The sequence below is a fragment of the Rhinolophus hipposideros genome (assembly GCF_964194185.1).
Source record: "Rhinolophus hipposideros genome assembly, chromosome: 3".
NCBI lineage: Eukaryota > Metazoa > Chordata > Mammalia > Chiroptera > Rhinolophidae > Rhinolophus > Rhinolophus hipposideros.
The window spans coordinates 94,311,370-94,332,288 of record NC_138049.1 but is presented as its reverse complement, the minus strand read 5'-3'; the positions used below and the strand labels follow the sequence as shown (position 1 = coordinate 94,332,288).

Genomic DNA, 20,919 nt, shown 5'->3' with positions numbered 1-20,919 from the left:
AGTTAAGGTGGGAAGTAGGAGTGTCCTACGGAAAAGTTGAGAGTAGATAGGAGCCCTTCGCTGTTCCTTCAACCATTTCTCCTGTAACAGATGGAGGTTCCCCATCTTGCTCTGTCTTCTTCAATGTTTCAGTTTGACAGTACCTCAAGAAAACACACTCCTCTAGCTATGTCTGACCAGGGTGGTAGTCTATTAGTACTCGTTTAATAGATCTCTGTTAAAAGATAACTTTTTGTCATCCGATCACACTATGGCTTGCAGTCCGTGAAAAAACTCTTCTCTAGGGCAGGCTTCCCCCATCCTGTCTTGTAGTTGGCTAAATGCAGCACTGTACTTTTGTTCTTACTCAGTTTCATTATGACACTTGCACCCCCTCTTTCCATCTTGGAGGGTTATTTTATGGTTCTGAGCCTTCATCTAGTGTGTTGACTGTTCCTTATAGCTTTGTCTCATCTTGACGTTTAGAAGGGTTGCTTCTACGTATTTAAGACTTTGATGAAGATGCCGTACATCACTAGGACCATAATGTCCTTGAACGTGTCACTGTGTGCCTCTCTCAAAGCTGACCTTCATCCATGTCCACGACCACTTTTTGGTTGGCCTTTTAAGTAGCTATAAGTCACATTAGAGATAAGACATACACCTTGCTGAGGTCAAGATACACAATAGACAGATGAACTTTCCTCTAATCCATTGCTCTAGTAATCCTAGGAAACAAGTTTTAGTGAACCTGTTCCACTTTCTGAGTCACTGTGAAGGTCAAGGTGAAAAGTTCATTGTCCACAGGCTATTGGAAGTGACTTAAAGAGTTTTGGTGGACTCCAGGCAAGTCAGTAACAACAATGGCTCCAAAGTACTGAAGATGGTCCCCGATTTAATGATGTTTTAATGATTTTTCAGCTTTCTGATGGTGTGAAATCAATACCTATTCAGTAGAAACCGACTAGCTGAGCTTTACTATATAATGTTCAATAAGTTAGGTGTGCTAAATGCATTTTCAACTTAACGACATTTTCAACTTAAGATGGGTTTATGAGGACATAACCCCATCGTAAATTGAGGAGCATCTGTAGTTGAAATTTAGATTTTACCAATAGCTGTGCCATTTTTCAGAACAAGGTAAATGGGGTAAAAGAACGTAAAACTAATACAGATCATGTAGTGAATTTTAAAGGCATTATTTTCAAATAATTTAGTAATTGTCATGTGGAAGAATGATTCCAGAGAGCAAAGCTAAGGTTGGTAGTGAGGGGTGGGGAGTTACAGGGAGACATATTTTGCTCAATATGTGAAAGAACTTCGTAGATCCTGCTCTGCTAACTGGAAGCCCTTTGCCTACGAGTTGCCGCAAAATCTTGCACTCATGTGGGGTATAATTCACCTTGGAAGAAATTTGAATTCATTTAAAGCAGCAAGGTGCTCTCTCTTATCTCCCTACCTCTTTGGGCCGTAATTTCCTCTTACGCATGTTTGTTCTGCTCCTTCTATTTGAAGATCCTTCTTGATAAGGAAAGATTAAATCAAAATCATGTTAGCTAATTTTCCATTATAACTGTCATCAGTCAAACGTATGCCCATTGTTCTCAAACTTTGTTGTATGTTAGCTTCACCCCTGGGGAGCTCGTTAACCATACAGTTACCCGGGGCTTTACCCTTGAACCGGAATGTACCAGGTGGAGCCTGCCTAATTCGCAGCTGCAGCCCAAGGCCCATTACTCCAGGCTCACCTTGCTCATGCAGAGCCAATCCTGATCCAGCTGGGGGCTTCTCAGGAGCCTTATCCCCAGGGACAGGTGATATGTGGGGGCAGCTAAGTGCCCCAGGCTACTCCCTGGTTTCCTGAGTGCAGCTCCTGGACTCCACCTTTGTGTCCTTTTTAGCTACTGTTTTCCCTACACACCCTTCCCTGTGTGCCGTGTCCTTGGCTGGACTTCTGCCCTGTTTCTATTATGATGCTGTCAGAAGGAGATTTTAGACATGCATATTTAATGATGACACATCATACTTGCAAACACCTCGCTGACCTTCCGTTGCACTTGGGATAAACACCAAAGTTCCAGCATGGCCCAGCAGGTTCTGCACTGCCCGGCTCCTCCCTGCCTGCCCTCCAGCCTCGTCTCACACGATTTTGAACCTTTTGTCAGTAATCCAACCACGCTGGCTTTCTCAACTCCCCCCCAGAAAACCATACTGCCTTCGTCCCGGGAACTTGATACAGGCTGTTCGCTTTGTCTAAAGTTCTTTTAACCCCACCTACTTATCTACTAGACATCTGCTTGTCATTCAGTTTGTGGCTTCATCATCATTAGAGAAACCTTCCCTGACCGCCAGGCGTGGTTGGAGCCCCCCCACTGTACTTTTTTATGGTGACAAGGACACCTCCTTTTTAGCTCTTAGCACTGTTGTATAACAGATCTTAGCCGATTCATGTCAGTCTCTCTTACCAAACTGAAAACTCTGTGAGGGCAAGGATTAGGTTTGTCCCCAGGGGTTAGGGATACCATTCATATCCCTGGTGCACAGCACAGTTCCAGAGGAGGCGCTCAATAAATATGTTTCGAATGGATAAATGACTGGGAGACAGTTCTTAGAACCGTGGATACCGTCATCCATCTGACAACAGGAATCAACATACCTGGGACCTTCTGTAGCACCCTGGATGTTGATACCTAACGGATTTGCACCTGAATTTACTACATCTACTTCAATACGGTGATTTGAACTAAGGGTCACTTTTGCTGGCCAGCTCCACGTCCCAGTTATATCTCAAATTCTGGTGCTGCCTGTTTGTAACTTATTCCCCTCCGTCTGCTGGCTTTACTCTTGAGGTCCAGGGTATGCCAAGGCTGAGGCCAGGTTAAGTGTGACGTGGTACAGCCTTTTGTTTCTCCTATTAGGTTTTTCTTTTAAACAAGAAAATCCTCTCATTTTGTGTAAGACAGTTGTGCGTTCCATTCAGGCAAATGTTGATGATACGTAAAAGGAGCCTCTCATTACCTTGTTCTAATACTTCTGGTTTTTCTTTTAACATTTTGGTATGGGATCTGACGTCTTAAGCTATATGTATTATTTCTCATTTTCTTCCCTGCTCTTGTCTCCTAAGAGTTACTAATGTCCTCTTCTCTTGTTGTTTGTATTGTAATATAACCTGTTGTCATGCCCTACATAGCATCCAGTTTTATCCAGTTTGCTGCTCTTTGTTTCTCAGCTTTCAGTCTAAAGCTCTGTGAATCAGTGGGTTGGTGTTCTGCGAAAAGATTCAGGTAGCCACCCTGGGTAGTTTGAGAAAGCCCCTGGTGGGAATACGAGGGGGAATCAAAGTCCTGTTCTTGGTGTCTTCTCTGCTGACATGAGCCCCGACACTCTGTGCTGGGAGGTGCCATGAGTGTCAGCACCTGTCAGCTACATTTCAGGGCCACCCCCAGTCAGCTCAGCGTGGCCTTAGTAATTTCTGCTGCAACAACTGTCTCCCGAAAGGACTGAGGGTAGGGCGCCCACTTTTCCGAGGAGTTAGAATCATAACATTTCATAGTTGGACACCATCTTAGAGATAAACCCATCCGTTCTCACCTTATGGGTGGAAACAGTGAGACTCAGAGAAGGTAAATTCTTTGTGCACAGCTGCAGTCATTGCCAAAGCCTGCAGGCCACGGCTCTTCCTGCACTTGGAGGAACTTGTTTGTTTTAAGACTGTGTTTCCTATTAGTCAAGAAAACCAGAAGTGAGTGGTAAAGCTCATTCAAAAACCCAGTCTCGCCAAAAGGGTTATGAGAGAAGACATAGAATTTAACATTTAGTGTTTCGTGTAAATTGTTTTGAAAGGGGAGTTAACGTACGTCTGAACGTGACGATATTTGTCTTATGAATGACTGTAATATGACAGAAGTAGTTTAGGCTAGCCCATTGTAAACCAGCCTCTCTCTGTTAAGACTGTTGACTTTGCTTGTCTCTGGCAGCAATGGAGAGGCTTCATCTTAAACTAGTAGACTGTATACAGTTCATTTTAAGTACCCCAGTTTTCTCAGGGAATATTTGAGGACCGTACTGCCTGATTTGAGTATGCTTAGGGAAAAAAATAGGTGGAAGACAGGGGGAGGGGAATGTGGGTGTCTCTAAATGTACCCTGCTCCCCCAATCCAGCAGGTATTCACTATAGACGCACTGATCTTTGGCAGAAATCGTGCTGTTATCGCGTCACGTTCCACAGAAGCCTGCTGGCAGCACAAACAGGAAGAAGCCTTTTGTGTGCTGGTTCAGGCTTTGCCCCTGTTGACTTGTTTCCTCCCATCTCTTCACGAAGTTCAACACCATGTCCATGGCGTGCCTTGCTGTGAGTGATTCTTAGGAAAGCAGGCCCTTCTTCACACCCACACATGTTTAACCAAAGTGTTTACAGAAGGAGGCCTGCTAAGAGCAACACTGAGTTTCCTTGCATACCTTTCCCTGGGCTTTTTATAAAGTTCTCTGACCACTCTGCCTACCCGTCTTCAAACTTATTAAGAAAATACTTTCTACGTGTCTTCACTGAGTCAGTTCATTTTCCTTGCGCGAATTTGTTCTTACCATTTGCCCTCCTCCTTCCTCTCTTCTTCTGACCCCAAGGGTTTAGAGTTCAATTATGCAGACATGCAATTTAGCGTTTCGGTCGTTTGGTTTGGAAGCATGGCTACTCTTAGAGCCCATGACTCTTCTATCATTGTAGGAAATGCGTGGCCACTCCTTCCTTTTCCCCTTACCAATTATTAACTTCAGAAGCTATGGTCCAACTCAAAGAAGAGAGCTTGCTGTCCTCCTATGCACAGGAGTAAACAAACAAAGTTGTCTCCATTTTGCCTGATGCAAAGACAACTTGAGACATGTGAACCACTCCTCCCCCAATTAGCATTTGTGAGCATCACCTAGATACGTGGCCGCTTGTACTTTTATATTTTGGAGGTTTATGTGAGGGGAAAGCAGATGCACCCAATCCCCAAGGAGCCTGAGCTGAAGGAACACCACCCAAGGAGGAGAACTTATAAAGTCCACTCTGACACTGGTGTTCCATGATTCATTTCTCTCCTTACAGCTTAAAAAAAAAAAAAAAAAGCCACAAGGACATGCTTTGAACATTTTTGAATTGTTTTATATCTGATTGTCTTAGTTTCCCAACTGGTGTGTGAACTTTTTTAAGGCAAGAAATATCTTTTGTTTCTTATGTGTCTTAGACGGTCACACTGCCATGTGGGCATACAGAAGCTGTTTGTCACAGTAAAAATTGATAATTGCTGATTCACCAGAATAACATGTAAAAACTCCTCCCCCCGCCCAAAGCCCTGGTAATGTAGCAGTAATGACCACCTGTATAGTACTTTGTAGATGAGAAAGGGACAGCTTAGGACGAGCCTTGCCCTCAACTTAGTGAAGAAGGGAAACTGCAAAGTGCATGCAGCCTCTGGAGTTCTGGTGTCCTTTTAAAATACAAGCTTTTTGGTAGGAGTTTTGGTAGTAGCTGTGTCTGTCTCAGTTGGAACGAATGCTGAAGGGATTCCTTCTGTGAAAGGAATGGTTCCTTTTTCTTTAACCTGAACTCTTAGTAGCTAGGTTTGGTCTACTTGCACAAAGCAAACTTCGATTTGTTCTGGAAGTGTGCTGTTGCAGATCTGAGGTGTCCAGTACACTGCCCGACCTTCTGTGCCTAGTGGTGGTTCTGGACTCTTTTCTCCTTGGCTCCACCGCCAGTGTTTCTAGGAGCTCTGCTCTGCCCTAGGTCTTCTGCTTCTTACTTTTCTTTCCCATTGATTTATTTTGATTAGTCATATCCGGCCCATAATATAGGAAAGACCTGATTTTCTCTCTCACATTTGTTACAGGTCAAATTACAAGTTCTCTTGAAAACCCCCTTTTTCTGTCCTAGGAGACAAGTTTGGGGAGAACTAGGGGTGGAGACCTGTTTAAATGGTCATGTGATAATTAGGATTGCAGATTTAGCAAGCACTAAAGAGTATGGGCACATTTAAAAAAAAACCCCAACACCAAAGGTTTTGTTTTTTGATTGTCATTATCTGTATAAAAGCATGATAATATTTTGAACTTCGATAATGTCGTAACAGAAATAATGTTGATACTGTTTCTAAAGATTGCTATATAAAAATAATGAATGATAGTTTTTAAAACACCCTAAAAATATTGAAAGTTCAACTGCAGTTCTCATCTCTTTTGAAAGTTTCTGTGAAATAGAGTTTGGTTAGCCTCTGAAAACGTGGGGGTGCTTACAGGTCATTATAGGCCAGCCAGGATGTACTGTCGAGACTGTGATTGGCACCTCTGTCTTCCAAGACACAAAAATCAAGGATATTTAACATAAATATGTTAAAGTGGTAGGACATGGTACTCCCCTTTTCTGCAGACTCGATAGGTCAAATAGTTCCGTATAGCTCTGGATAGAGTAGAGTTGAAGGATTGGATTATACTAAGCTCTAAGGGACCTGAGGTTGAGATCAGGTCAGTTTCTTATTTGTTAATGGTTAATTAGTGGGTTTGTCTCGGAGCTGGGCCCTGTATTCTTCCCTGTTAGTAACCTAAGGATTGATTGGTGATGCCTAAAAAACTTCTGTCACCTGCTCTGACTCATCCAAGTTAAGAGTGAATCTCAGAAGTCTCGGGTTTCTTCAGGAAGTTGAGTTCAGAAACAGTGTATGAGATCAGATCAAGGTGACTTTTCTCTACTGTAAGCGTTCATAATTGTCCTCAACAAAGCAAATATGCTGTAATCGTATATTTATGGTAGGATTGTATTCTCTTGGTGATTGGGCATTTAGAAAGTAAAGACATTTATTTTATAGCTACTTTTTCTCCACGAAAATTTTGAAAACAGTTCAAGTGTACAGTATTAGAAAATACACTAAAACAGATTAGGATTTCTTGGTCTGGGAGAAACCAAGATTAAGAAGAAACATGAGTAAGGTTAAATGATCGTAAAGAGTATTGACATGACCCACACAGATGTATTCTCCAAATAATTGGACTTCAAAATGACAGGAAGCTTTCTAAAAATTGTCCTCCGTTGAAGTAAGAGTTTACCGGCTAGGAACATAAATTGAGAATGCAGGTTCAGTAAAGGTAGAGGTTTTAACAGTGGTGAACATTTACTGGGTTCTTTTCATGTACTAAATTCTTTACTACATTATCTCATTTAATCTTCATAACAGATTTAATGGGGAGCTCTTCCTATTTACCCCCCTTATACAGATTAGGAAACTTGAAGCTAACATAGGTTACGTAATTTGTCCAAGGTCACACAGGCCAGAAATGGTGGAGCTGGGATTGATGATGGCTTCTACACAGGCTTTCAGGGAAGGCCTGGGTTGTTCGGAGACCATTACCTGTTTTTTAAGATTGTTGTCCCACATAGGGAATATAGTCAATAATATCGTAATGACTTTATATGGTGTCAGATGGGTACTAGACTTATTGGGGTGATCGCTTCGTAAGTTATATAAATGTCTAATCACTATGTTGTACACCTGAAACTACTACAATATTGTGTGTCAACTGTGATCAAAAAATAAGAACAAAATTTTAAAAAAAGATTGCTGTCCCTTTTACAATTACTTATACTAGATCTAGTGAACCCCATGTGGCCATTGTTGTGTTATATTTTTCTTTAGTAACTCTCTCCTTAATTAGGTCATTATCATAGAATCTTAGGATGGTCACCTTGAAAGAGATTGGCTGGACTCCACCTGTCCTCTTAGAGACAAAAAAACACAGACAGGTCTTCTCATTTGTTTAGGCATAGGGAAAAGTTATTTTTGCTAATCTTGGATACCTTCGGGAAGGACCTCCCCTAAAAGCAAAACTATCCTTTAATAGACTGTTCTAAGATATATTCTGGCAGTCAGGAAGTTTATGTAAAAGCTAAAACTTCACTGATAGAATTTCTTTTACAGCCTAAGGGGAAGTTAGAGGATGACGAGTACTTCATTGTAAAATTCCATTATTCACTCAAGCCACCCTGGAAAGTTCATGCCGTGGTTGTTTATTGAGCACCTACTACGTGCCAGGCATATTGAACTGTGCTGACTGTGATCTTGGAAATCTTCAAGAATAGCACTGGACAACCCAGCCACCTTGAATAGTTTAGAGTCAGAGTTTTAATTGTACAAGTAATAATGATGAGTTGCACTCACTGTATATTATTTAATCCTTACACAACTCTCTGAGATAGTGTTATTACACCCATTTTGCAGATTAGGGAATTAAAACTCACAGTAGGACCTTAATGATATGAGCTCCTAAAGATAATAAGTTTTAATATAATAATTTACAGTTATCCAAATGCTTTTGTTTGTATTATCTCATCTAACCATGTAAACAAACATGCTAGTAGTTTATTCATTATATTCATTTCACAGAGAGCAATACTCACTTCTGTTCATTATATATTTAATATTGCCAAGAGTGCCAGATAATTGATCAGTAAGGCCTATTTTATGTAATGCTCACAACAACCCTGATAAGTATCCTTATTCCCATTTTACAGATGAGCCATCGAGGCCCCAGTTTAAGTGTCTTGGTTGGCACAGTGGGGAGCTGTGATTTAAGCCCAGCCAAGTACACATGACCAGTTTGCTGTGTTCACTTTACCATGCTACGCTGCCTCATTTTCCAGATGAGGAAACTAAGGTTCAGACAGTTAGCTACCACAGCTGAGGTCATACAGCAGAGTGGGACTCCAGCTCAGATTCTCTCGTTGGAAAACCAGCCCACTTGTTTCCCCTGCCCTCGGCTGTCTCTGCACAAGGAGAACTGCAAGGCTATCTCTTATATCCATGTGAAGTTCCCCCGATTCCTTTGTGATACGTTTAATAATTTTAGTCATTCTTTACTTACGTTTCTTGGTAATTTTTTCCCCCCATTTTGGGGCAGGGATCCCTCTATACTACGGGTAGCAACATGTTACGGTGGAGAGATGGACATACACGTTAAACTACTTGCTCAGGAAGTCATCTGGTCAAGTTAGATGAGAACCCAAACCCAAATCTGAGTCCTATGTTTCCCTCTCAGCTCTGTGGTGCTTGTCCTTTTGGTCTGTTGAAAATGTTGCTTGAAAGAAGGCCTTTTCCTTTATGAGGTTGCTTCTGGTGCTGTAAGAAATGTCCCCCCCTCCCTTTTTTTTCCCCCATCTGAAGATCATTTACTATTTCAATAGTGAACTACATTAACGGTTAAAGCAAGGAAGTCAGTATCAGATATGTAACAAGGACCACTCATTCAGGTTTGAAATGTTGCCAATCTATACCATCTCAGCCTTGAACATTTTAAAGTACAAAAGTTCATTACTTTAATAATCAAGTATCCTTTATATTTCTGAAGGAAAAGGGGAGGTTTATGGGAACCATTTACAGTGCTATACTTTGATTCTAGTTGCAAACTCAGGTAAAGGTTCCTTCAAATTGAATTGGATGAAATTTTTCTATATACTTGTTGATATAGTAAACATCAGATAAATATCCAGATGTATTTAATTATTCTGACTCAAGAAAAGTATGTCCTATTTAGACAGTCTTTAAATAAATTGTGTCTGAATTGAACAAATAAACAAGAATAGCCGAAACTAAATGGCTTTGACCGTATAGGAAAACGAGAGGCTTTAAAAGAGGAATCACCTCAGAAAAACCCGTGTCTTATTATTCTCGTTGTTATTTTTAGAGGTAAACCTGAATTGACTGTTCAAATACAGTGATAGTTTTGAAAATTAAGTTTTTCATATTCAGAAGCTGATAGGTGATGGAATACTCTTAAACCTCTTACAAATGTATTAATTCCAATTCAGACGTGTTTTAACCATGGAAGTATCCCTGTGTCACCAAGAAGTTTTGTTTGTTTGTTTGTTTGTTTGTTTGTTTTTTGTTTTTTTAAGAGAAGAATTAATATCTACTGACTGCCTCCTATGCTAGTCCTTTCTTCATAGTTTCCTCATGTAATTCTCATATCCCTATGAGTTAGATATTGTTACCCCCCACCCACTTTTACACACGAGGAAACCGAGGCTCAGAGTCACTGACTAATTAGCCTAAAATCACACAGTCAGCAAGTAGAGGTCTCAGAACGTGAATGTAATTCTGAACATTCCAAGGTCCATAACCATTCTAATGCACGAACCAGTCTTATGAATGGCCTGGCGTATTAGAATTTTAAAAATTAAACACAATTTTTAAAATTAGCAAAAACAAAAGTGAAGAGAAATTTGCTTATGATTGTTTGATTAGCCATCGAGTAAGAACAAAACCGTTTGAAATACACTCTTTTTTTTTTTTTTGGCCCTGGAAACATACAGCACATTTACCTTTTTTTTTCTTACATAGACTGAGGCTCTTTTGATAAATCTGCTGGCCTTGATTTGAGTTGGTGCCTCCAAGGAAGTCCTAGAGACGCATCAGAAGATACTGTCGACACTCAGCGTTAACCCTAACAGGCTGACTGACTGTCCATTATTTTTATTATTACAGTGACTGTTGGTGACACCGGGTCACGTTCCAAACACGTGGCATCTTTTAAACAGATTCCAATAGGATTAAAGATATTTCCCTGTTGTCCTATTTTGGGTCATTACTGTCTGGATGGTGATGAAACCTTTCAATTTTTCATGGTAGTTGACTTCAAAATTAAGTTTTGTCTTTTCTTAAAGGTTATTTTCTGGAGTAACTTTACCAGGAGAATAATATAACCAGCTCCCCTCTATTCTATTTTTACATGCTACCTCCTCTCATCTCTACCCTCATTTTTCTAACCGCCATGCTAGAAAATGCCATCCCGTTGACCTGCCTGGGAAGAAAAATGAACCGTGCAAAAAAATCATAGAATCATGCACTTGAAAAACCAAAAAGCACATCTGAAAGATAGTAGAATTGGATATACAGCAGTAAAAGGCACCATTCCACCTGGTCTTACACCATGTAAACTGTTTAAAAATTTTTCTAACTTAAGAAAAACAAATTGTAATGCATGTTCATTGGAGTAATATTAGAAAATAAATAAAATGGAAGTCAGCTTTTTAAACATAACCGAAGCAGATTGTTTTCTAAATGACTATGAGACTTTCCAAATAGAAATATTTATGTGAGAGAGAGAGAGAGACCAATAGTCCTATGTGTGATCCATTTTGTTACTATCACAAAGATTTGGAGTTCTAGAAAGCATTGTGCTGTACAGGCCCCGAGAGGGTGGGGTTGTAGAAAATAAATAAGACCTTGTACATTCTCCTCCCCCCCCCACTACTTTATCCTTTCTAAGTATGGGTTGCATGTTCTATGGCCACAGCAGCTGGTATACTAAAGATTTTTCTTCTTTTTCCCAGACCCCAGGCAGGCACAGTCTTCCCCACCGTGGTCCTATGACCAGTCTTACCCTTCCTACCTGAGCCAGATGACGTCCCCATCCATTCACTCTACCACCCCGCTGTCTTCCACGCGGGGCACTGGGCTTCCTGCCATCACCGACGTGCCCAGGCGCATTTCAGGTAAAGACCACACTTTAACTAAAAACCCACTCCTGTGCAGGGGTGGGGTCGGGGTTGCAGGATGGGCCAAGTCTGTCTTATCTATGCTCACAGTAACTCTCTATTAGAAGAAGCATGTGGGCAAGGGTTTGACAACTGGCAAATCGGGTCTTCCGAATTATGGGGTTATCAAACACTCTTAACATTTTAAGTCAAGAGACTGAAAATCCACCAGAGGTGGCATAATTTTCTTAATATGCTATTGAATGCCACCCACTTTTAGTCTTGCTGAATTGTATCCCCATTGGTGGGCACTGTCTCATAACAAGGGCCTTCTCCTGAGGGTCTTATGCCAGGCCTTTCTCTGCTTGTGTTCCTTTCTTTTCCTAACATCTGCCTGTAAACCAGATTACCAAGTCACGGCATAGCCCTCCATTTGTAAAAGCTTTGCAATCCCAGGAGTCCACGATAACCAGTTTCAACAGAGAGCACCTGCAAACTTCAGATCCTTATCAGAAACTAGTTATTTGAAGTGCAGTGAGGCCTGGAAGAGTCTTAAAAGGCAACGTGTGGCTTCTGAGCGGCCACCTCGAGACCAAGGCCGCCTTTCTATGAATTGTAGAGCACACTGCTCTCGCTCTGTGCGGTGGCCTCTGTGGCCACACATCCACGATTCCAAAGGCAACACGAAAGTCTGTGGCTTATGGCGGAAGTACCCGTGGTCAACAACCCGGCCACCTCTCTCTCGTGGAGAATTCCCCCTAGAGAGCCAGGAAGTGTCCACAAAGACTTCAGACTGACAGGCTGAGTTAAAGGCTCTTGGTCAATTTTTATTGAATAAGAAAAAGTATTCTCTCTCAGTTCACCCCCAGAGTCCGTACGACAGCATTGCCCCTGCCCTCCCTCCCCCATACATAAAGACGTAGACCCACAGGCACACACAGTAGGATCTTTTATTTGTCAGACACTCTTCTCAGCGTTCGGGTTCCATGCACCTGTTTGACTCCTGGCCAGGTTAATGCCTTTCTTTCTTTCTCTTTGTGTTTCTCTCTCTGTTTCTCTCCCTCTCTCATTTTCTGCAAAGCTCGAAGCCGTTACTCACTCCGCTGAGTTGCAACACTGACAAGCTGAAGCTCCACCAGCAGGCTTGCAGGTTTTGATTAGTTCAGACTCCTTTATTTCTTTCAACTTGGGAGGAGGGAAGGCTTTGTTTCTCAAGCGAATAGCAGGAAAGGGCGCTCAGGTCCTAGTGCCTTCACATTTTCTGCAGCAGATGGACTCCTCTAGGGGTGAGTAGGGAAAGGAGAGGGGTGGAGGGAGAACCGCAAGAGTCCTTGGAAACCCATGTTACCACTTTTCATTATGACTGCTATTTTCATGAATCACATGCTATTCATTGGGGGAATTGTGCAAAGTATAGAATTTTAGTTATCATTTCCCTTGGCTGGAATGACTATTTCCTGTAAGCAAATATCAATGAAAGACACAGGAAAGGGTGCATAAGGCACAGGGGGACAATAGGGCCTCATGTGGAATCAAAGACACAGTGTTGGATGGTGTTGAGTGAGTCGTGGTCCTTCCTTCTATATGTTATACTGAGTCTGTTTTGTTTTACATAGGGCCAACCTGACACCCTGTCAGGACAGATGTGTGCCAACCTGCTTCTGTGTAGGGTCCTCTGGGGCTTCCATCTGTCCAACCTTCTGTGGCTGAAGCAGATTTTGCTATTTGTCCTCTGGCAGTACCTAGAGTTAAAGAAAAACCTAGGAGTGATTGTAGCATTGGAGACACTTATCAACAGCGCTTTATTACTGAGGTGTATTCGTATATGAATTGAATGGGAAAAACCATTGAAAATCACACTGAGACAATGCTGCATAAATGGCAGTCATTATTGTTTATTGTTTACATGTATAATACAACAGGTGTAAGTGTATTTACTGATCATTACTTCAAATATTTCCATCAACTGAGGAGGCGGCAGGAGCAAGAACTGGTTAATTATCCAGCTGTCTATTGATCTGAGGCCAAAGGTAGGAACGAGCCTCTGCTTTAAACTAGTTTAAAAGTGAGCTTAGTCCAGTTTTTTCCTCCTGCCCCAAACATTTCTATGGGTTGTTACTGGCCAAGGAACACGGTACCAAGGTTGGGAGGTTCTGTATAAACAATAAAGTGAGGAGAACAGAAAATCCCTTTTGTCAGCGTGCGGGGACACAGGAAGAAAGAACTAGATGGGGACTGTCCGGGAACTGGAAGAATCCTGATTTACCTGACCTTGCTCTTGGGCCTGGGGCTGCGCCCACAGCCCAGAGTGCAGCCTGATGGACCTAGGGACCAAGTTATCCAGAGCGAGCACCATTTGCTTCTCCCTGGGGACCAGTCCTAGGAAGCTCCTTGCAGAGGAGCCTGTCTCATAGGTTGTGAGGAGCCACGTTGCACAGTTACTGTCTTGTTATTATTCCCTTCAATATCTGTAGCCATCCCGAAGGTCCAGGATGCTCTTTGTAACACGGACAGCTAAAATATTACCCTTCCTCTCCGTTTCCAAGCAGTCCTATGTTTACTTTTTTTTGGTGCTTTCCAGACCAGTTCATGTTTTTTGTGTAGTCAGTTCTCATCTCCCTTGATGAAAGGCTACCCAAAACATTTTCATATGATCATGGGTGAGAAAGAATAAAATTCCTTACGTATACCCACTAGGATTGGGGGTTCAGACCCAAGTTTGAATCCCAGCTCATACACGTATCAGGCAGGTTTCTCACTTCTCTGAAACTTAGTTTTATTTTATAAAATAAAAATGTAATGTTTCCCTCTTAGTGATACTGTATTAAATGATACTTAGAACATACCTGAATCACATTATGTGCTAAGCAGTATGTAGCAGATATTATGAAGCTATAACTTCTATAAAAACTGTATATCTGTATGTAATTTGCAGGCAAACCCTGGCTTACATGAATCAAGTAGATAAAAATCTAACTTTCAAGGGGTATTATTTGCTTTATGAATGGATCACCACAGAACATATTTAAAATAAAAACCCATGAAACATTTAAATGAGTTAATATTCACATGTACTCATAAAGAATTAACATGGTGCCTAGCACACAGAAATATTCAATGTTTCCCATTACTATCATTTTTATTCTACTGATTTATAATGAATATTTTTAGAGCTAAAAGCAATTGGGAGCCATTCACATAAAGTCAACAAAGCACTAAGAGAAAATAATTATTCAGTTCTAATGTTGGAAAATAGAGACTGTTGAGTTACACTTCACATGTAACTAGGCATGATAATGTTCATGATAATGTAAGGGATCATGGGAATAAAAGCAACCAGAAAGATCTTTCAGAAAGACATGTTCATAAAGAAATTCCATTTCATCCTAAAAGACCATGTCAAAGGCCATGATTCATCGATTTAAAGACCTTCAGAGAATCCAATTTTACAACTTCCTTTTTTGGTAGTATCCTTTCTTCTGATTAATTTTTCATGGCTATAAATGCTAAAACTTAATGAATTACGGTAATGACAATGCTATTATATTGTATAGTTCCTGTAGTCTACCTCAAATCCTTATGGAAGCAAGGTGTAAATAAAATAATACAATAAAGATATCTTACCCATGATCCCTCCTTTATTGCAGAGAAAGATACAAAACCGGATGTCTTGAAGTTCATAGGTGAAATACAAAGATTCAGGAAATATTTCCTTAACCTTGAGTAACCTTAAATATTATAATATAAGAACAATAGCTGCAGTTACACGTTTATGATGGATCCATACATTATTGTCATGCAATTGACTAATATGGTCTACCTTATTATAATGGGTTTAGTTCATATTCAGCTGAATTGTAAAAATCAAACAGTACTTTCAGAAACCAGCCTAGAGCCATGCCATGACAGGAGAATCCCTGTAGGGCTTTGTTCCTCTTCCCTACCACACTTACTGTGATAAGCGTGGCCTTATTCCATAATAATCTGTATTTAAGTAGCACCCCTGACCCCTAGTGATTTTATACATTATCTCATGTCATATGATCCTAAAAGGATATTTGCTATACAAAAGTAGCCAAAGTTATTTCTCCACGGTTCTGTTGAAGAGCAAGGTGAGGCAAGGTGACGACCAGCAAATCTGACAACAACCTAAACCACTGCGTATCATTTTCATCGTCACAATGTTATCACCCATGGCATTTCTGATGTTCAAAGCACAAAGATTATAATTACGTTTTTGGAGGTCATTACAAAATACTACGTAAATGAATAATGATTGACTTTCAAAATGTATTTGGGTAATTATCCTACTAGGAAAAGAAACACAACTGTTTATTGAGTCTGATTCTCTGACTCATAGGTCAGGTTATGAGCTGTTGTTAGGCCTCTGAAGGGAGAGCCTGCCTCGGTTTGTTCACCGGCAATAACTCCTCCCCTGTCCCACCCATCAGAGGGAAGTAGTTCCGATTAACCTAAGTGTGTGCCACTCTTTGGCATCCACGAGCAAGAATGGATTCACACGGGTCTTTTTCTGTGGTCTTGGTCACCATGCCCACGGCCCTCTCTGACTGCTGTCTGGAGGACTCTTAGAGGCTTAGGATACATGAATTACAGATACAGGAGAAGGGTCATACGTGTTGTCTGCCTCACTCCGGGAGAGACCAGTGCACTTATGGACGATGTTTCACTGCACGTGTAGGATTTTTTTTTTCTTCAACATGAGACAGTTAAGAACTGTAATCTTTTTGAAGGTTTTCTTTTCCTGTTTAAGCATACAGTCTTGAATTTCTTTTTTCAGAATATTTAAATATCAAAATATTCCACTTAATCAGCTGCACAGGACTATTAAAGATGTTTCCATTTTCATGACTCTTACTCACTAAACTATAATATTTCCAAAGGTCAGCAGAACAGGCGTTAGCCTAATAAATAAAGTTACTAAAATGTATTTTATTACTACCACAAAATCTAGAAATTGCCAGTGGAAAAACCCCATTTGATCGTTCAAGGTATATTAGGAGGGTTGTTTCATATAATTTCAAGCCCAGCGGTGCTTGATGCAATTCATTTTTAAATGTCCCTTATAACTTAGTTTCTATCAAGTCCCCTGACTCCAGGTTTGAAACAAGCAGCTTCAGTAATGAACTGCGTATATGTGGACCTTTATTTTAGCAGGACCCCTCTTAACTCATAGGAGGGAGTGACGCCTTAAGAGAGGTTAAAAGGAAAACTCCAGCAATTAATACTAATAAACCAGAAAGTTAAAGCCACTATAATAAAACAGTGGAACATCGACTTTTTACTACTGAACCATTCCTTTATTAAGAGCCACCTGTTTGATAGACACACCTCTGCCCCAGCAGCCATGGGCAAGTGATTAAGTTTAATAGGAGCCACTCTTATTTTGAAGGAGTTCTCTGTTTAAAGCCACAGAGGGGGAAGATATTAAATTTAATGGACCCTAAACAAAGGCAAGCCCTGTGCTACCAATTGAATGTTGAATATTCTTCTCTATTATTATCAACTGTGATTTGTTGGGTTATTTTTGCATTCTATAAGTTGAAGTTCATCTTGCTTTCTCTAAAAATAGGCTATTTTCTGACACGAGCAGAGGATGTTTTTATCGTACTGCTGTGGGCCCAGATTCAGGGCATCCATGGACCTCAGTTTACTATAACTTTTGAGTTACTGGGGCTGAGGACTCAAGAAGTGGTTTCCCTCCCTATTGGATCAGTTGGGGATAGTTGGCCCCGCTCACAGAGGTGGCTACACTTGGTTGTATGACTAGTTACTGTTATTTGTAGCTAGACTGAGGGACGGAAGCTCAGAATGAAATTTGTGTACGTGGCTTGACTGATTTTATACGTGGTTCTCATCAGTTTTTGTGAGTCGTTATTTTTGATACGTGTGCAACCACCCAGGCATGGAGAAAAGATTTAATTATGAAGGGGACCATGCTTATGCAGGGATGGCAGAGACGTGGTTATAAATTTTATTGAAAGATTTACTGCAATTCCTTTCTTTTCTTAAGAGAAAACATGGGGATTTGAACCTCCCTTCACCAAAAGTATTAAAGTTGATTTTCTAGTGACACGTGGCTTCTGTGGTTCCCTGGGATCCAAGAAGAGAGGGTGGAGGCAATTTAACTGAGGAAACCTGAGTTTCCTAATTTCATGGTCACTAAAGATTCTTTGCACTATTCTCAGGTAGGTCAGTTAATTTATTGTGTCTCAATGGTCTTTTGTAAGGGAATTACTCAAAATGGCCCACCCACTTGTCTCAGGGGTTCTTCAAGGAGTAAGATGATGTCTCTCCAGGGGTGTGTTGTTCTTAGGACTTCCAGCAAAGAAAGCTTGCCTTGCTTGATGAATGCTTGTGGAAAAACTGAGTCGTGTCATTAACTTCAAAAGAGTAGAAACATACTATTATACATATTTGTTTTTAAATTAATACTTTATTTTTAGAGCAGTTTTAGATTTACAGAAAACTTGAACATGAAGTACTGAGTTTTCATATCCAGCCCCCCCCACATACACACACACTGGCTTATTATTAACATCTTGCATTTGTGTGGTACATACGTTACAATTGATAAACCAATGTTGGTACATTTTATTATTACCCATCGTTTATATTAATTCACGCTCAGTGTTGTGTACTTCTGTGGGTTTTGCCAAATGCATAAATGACATGTATCCACCATTACAGAGTCATACAGAATAGTTTCCCTGCCCTAAAAATCCCCTCTGCTTCACCTATTTATTCCTTCTCACCTGCCCCCCCAGCCCCTGGCAACTGCTGACCTTTTTTCTGTCTATATTTTTGCCTTTTCCAGAATGTCATGTAATTGGAATCATATAGTATGTAGACTTTTTAGACTGGATTCTTTCATTTAGCAATGTGAATTTAAGGTTCCTCTGTGTCTTTTCGTGGCTCGACAGCTCATTTCTTTTTATCACTGAATATTCCATTGCAGAAATGTTATAATATTTTTTTAAACCATCACGATTGCTCTCCCTGCACCTTGGAACACCACCACGCCATTTCCTTTAGTCACTGACTTTGTCAGTGATACTTCTTTTAGAAAGCATTTCAGGCATCTCTTCCTGTGGAAACACTTCCTCTGTCACAGCAAGTATCATTAAATGGTCCAGATAATGGCTTTTCATATCTTTGGTCTATTTTTTAAATTAAAATGTTTTTCTGTAGTTTGCCCATAGGCAAATTACTAAACATTTGCCTTCAAGTGGTCATTCATATCAGTTCAAGCACAGAACAGTCACCTAAAAATTACGCTCCATTTATGTGGCACCTTAGCTGCCTTCCCCAATATTCAGCTCTCCCAGGTAAAGGATGTTCCTTTTCTCTTAAGAATGCCTGGTATTTCTTAAGTATGCAGTTTCATATTGCCACGCCAGTCCACTTCTGTGTTATCTGTGGGGCCTGGCTCTGTTGATCCTTCTCAAGCATACCTTTCCCAACCACCATTTTCCTCACAGTGAATCACTGTTACCTACACTCATCCATTTCTCATCTCTGTACATTGAACACACCTCTAATGTGTGCCTCTCTTCCTTTAGTAAAATCATTGGATTACGTGCCTTTCCCTTTTTATAGGAGGTAAACTTCTCAAGGACACTGACTGTGTCTTACATCTTCTTGAATCCTTATAACCCAGCACATAGTAGGTTCTCAGCAGATGGTTAGTGAAACAAGCATTAGTGGGGAAAAAAAGAGAGAAAAAGAGGAAGAAGATAAGCATGCAGAAGGAAAAAAGGAAGAAGAAAGGGAAAAAGAAGAAAAGATTTTATTCACCTGGAGCAACAAAGAAAGGGCAACACAAGAGAAACTTTTGTTGCTGATAAGGACAGGAAATAGCCCAGTAAGACTGTGCATAGCAGTATGTAGTTTTATCTCCAAGTCTTTTTGCAATGTGTTTCATATTTAGAACACATATCAAGACTTCATCTGTTTCCAGAACTTGCTGCTAACAGTTAGTAATAATGCCAGAACATACTTCCAGCTTGAAACCAAATGATCAAATAGAATTTTTGATTTCTAATTTAGGATCTGACATTAATTATAGCCATCATGTAATAAAGTGTCAAAGTCTTTTCTGAGAATCTGATAGAGATTATACTGTTTCCTGAAAAATAAGACCTATCCCGAAAATAAGCCCCAGTAAAGATTGTCAGCCAGATGGACACATTTAGTACGTTACGACGATGTTCCAGAAGATGACATGACTGTATTTGAATAAATATAGATCGTTGTACAAGAAAAAATAAGACATCCCCTGAAAATACACCCTAATGAGTCTTTTGGAGCAAAAATTAATACCGTGTTTCCTCAAAAATAAAACCTAGCCGGACAGTCAGCTTTAATGCGTCTTTTGGAGCAAAAATTAATATAAGACCTAGTCTTATTTTACTATAATATGAGACCAGGAATAAGATCATATATCATATCATATATCATATCATATCATAATACTGGGTATTATATAATATAATACGGGGTATAATATAATATAATACAATACAATACCGGTCTCATATTAATTTTTGCTCCGAAAGACGCATTAGAGCTGATTGTCGGCTAGGTCTTGTTTTCGGGGAAACATGGTATTAAGTAAGCTGTAAACAGAAGCAAAAGTATTCCCCTAAAACAAAGCAAAAGATCTGCTTTTGACAATGACCATGTCTCAAAAAGATTTTTCCTATATCCCACCTCTCCATCCTCTCCCCTTTGTAGACCCTTGCTATATGACAGGCTTTTATATCACCTCACTGTCCTGGTCAGTGGTCTCTAGGCACATTACAGTTTGTCGGTGTCCCTCTTAATGTCTGGCACGCAGACCCAAACTTCTTCATTCTTGGGCTCTGTTCGTGTAGACTAACGTGACCTTGGTTCTTTGGTAACCATGTTACACTGTTTTCTCATATTAGCCACTTCTGTCAAGCTGTATTTCTCCCGTTTTTATTTTTACAGTTTTTTTTGTTGTTGTTGTTTTTTAGATCTGAGTATGATAATTTACAGTTATTCCTGTTAGGTTTATCTTATTTAATTCAGGTAATAGTTTTTGCTCCTCAAGAACTTTTTGGATTTTTATAATGTCACTCAACATATTAGTAGCCTCTTGCATTCCTTCCTACCTGGATGTCTTTCTTCAGTTCATTTTAATCATTTCCAGTCAGCTCAACAAATACTTAGTACATACTTAAAATGTGTTTAGATATGCAATGAATAAAAGTGAACAGAAGACACGGTCACGGCCTTCCAGAAGTTTTCAGTCTCATTTAGGAGATGACATTTTGCATATATGACAGTTACATTATGAAACCAGCCCGTGTAGATGCCAGAATATGCAAATGATGATCAGGATTTTGGTAAAAGGAGATCTCCTTTGCTCCTCTGCACAAGCAACTTAAAGCTTT

The 20,919-nt window shown here is 40.3% G+C and overlaps 1 protein-coding gene across 2 annotated transcripts in view; it reads left to right on the top strand.

Moving 5' to 3' along the window:
- RUNX2 (RUNX family transcription factor 2) overlaps positions 1 to 20,919 on the top strand; it is a 124,223-nt gene that overhangs the window by 77,717 nt on the left and 25,587 nt on the right. For both annotated transcript variants that reach the window (XM_081036746.1, XM_081036745.1), the window contains one exon: positions 11,339 to 11,500. In XM_081036746.1, the coding sequence (XP_080892872.1) occupies positions 11,339 to 11,500 (162 nt within the window). The remainder of the gene's footprint in view (positions 1 to 11,338; positions 11,501 to 20,919) is intronic.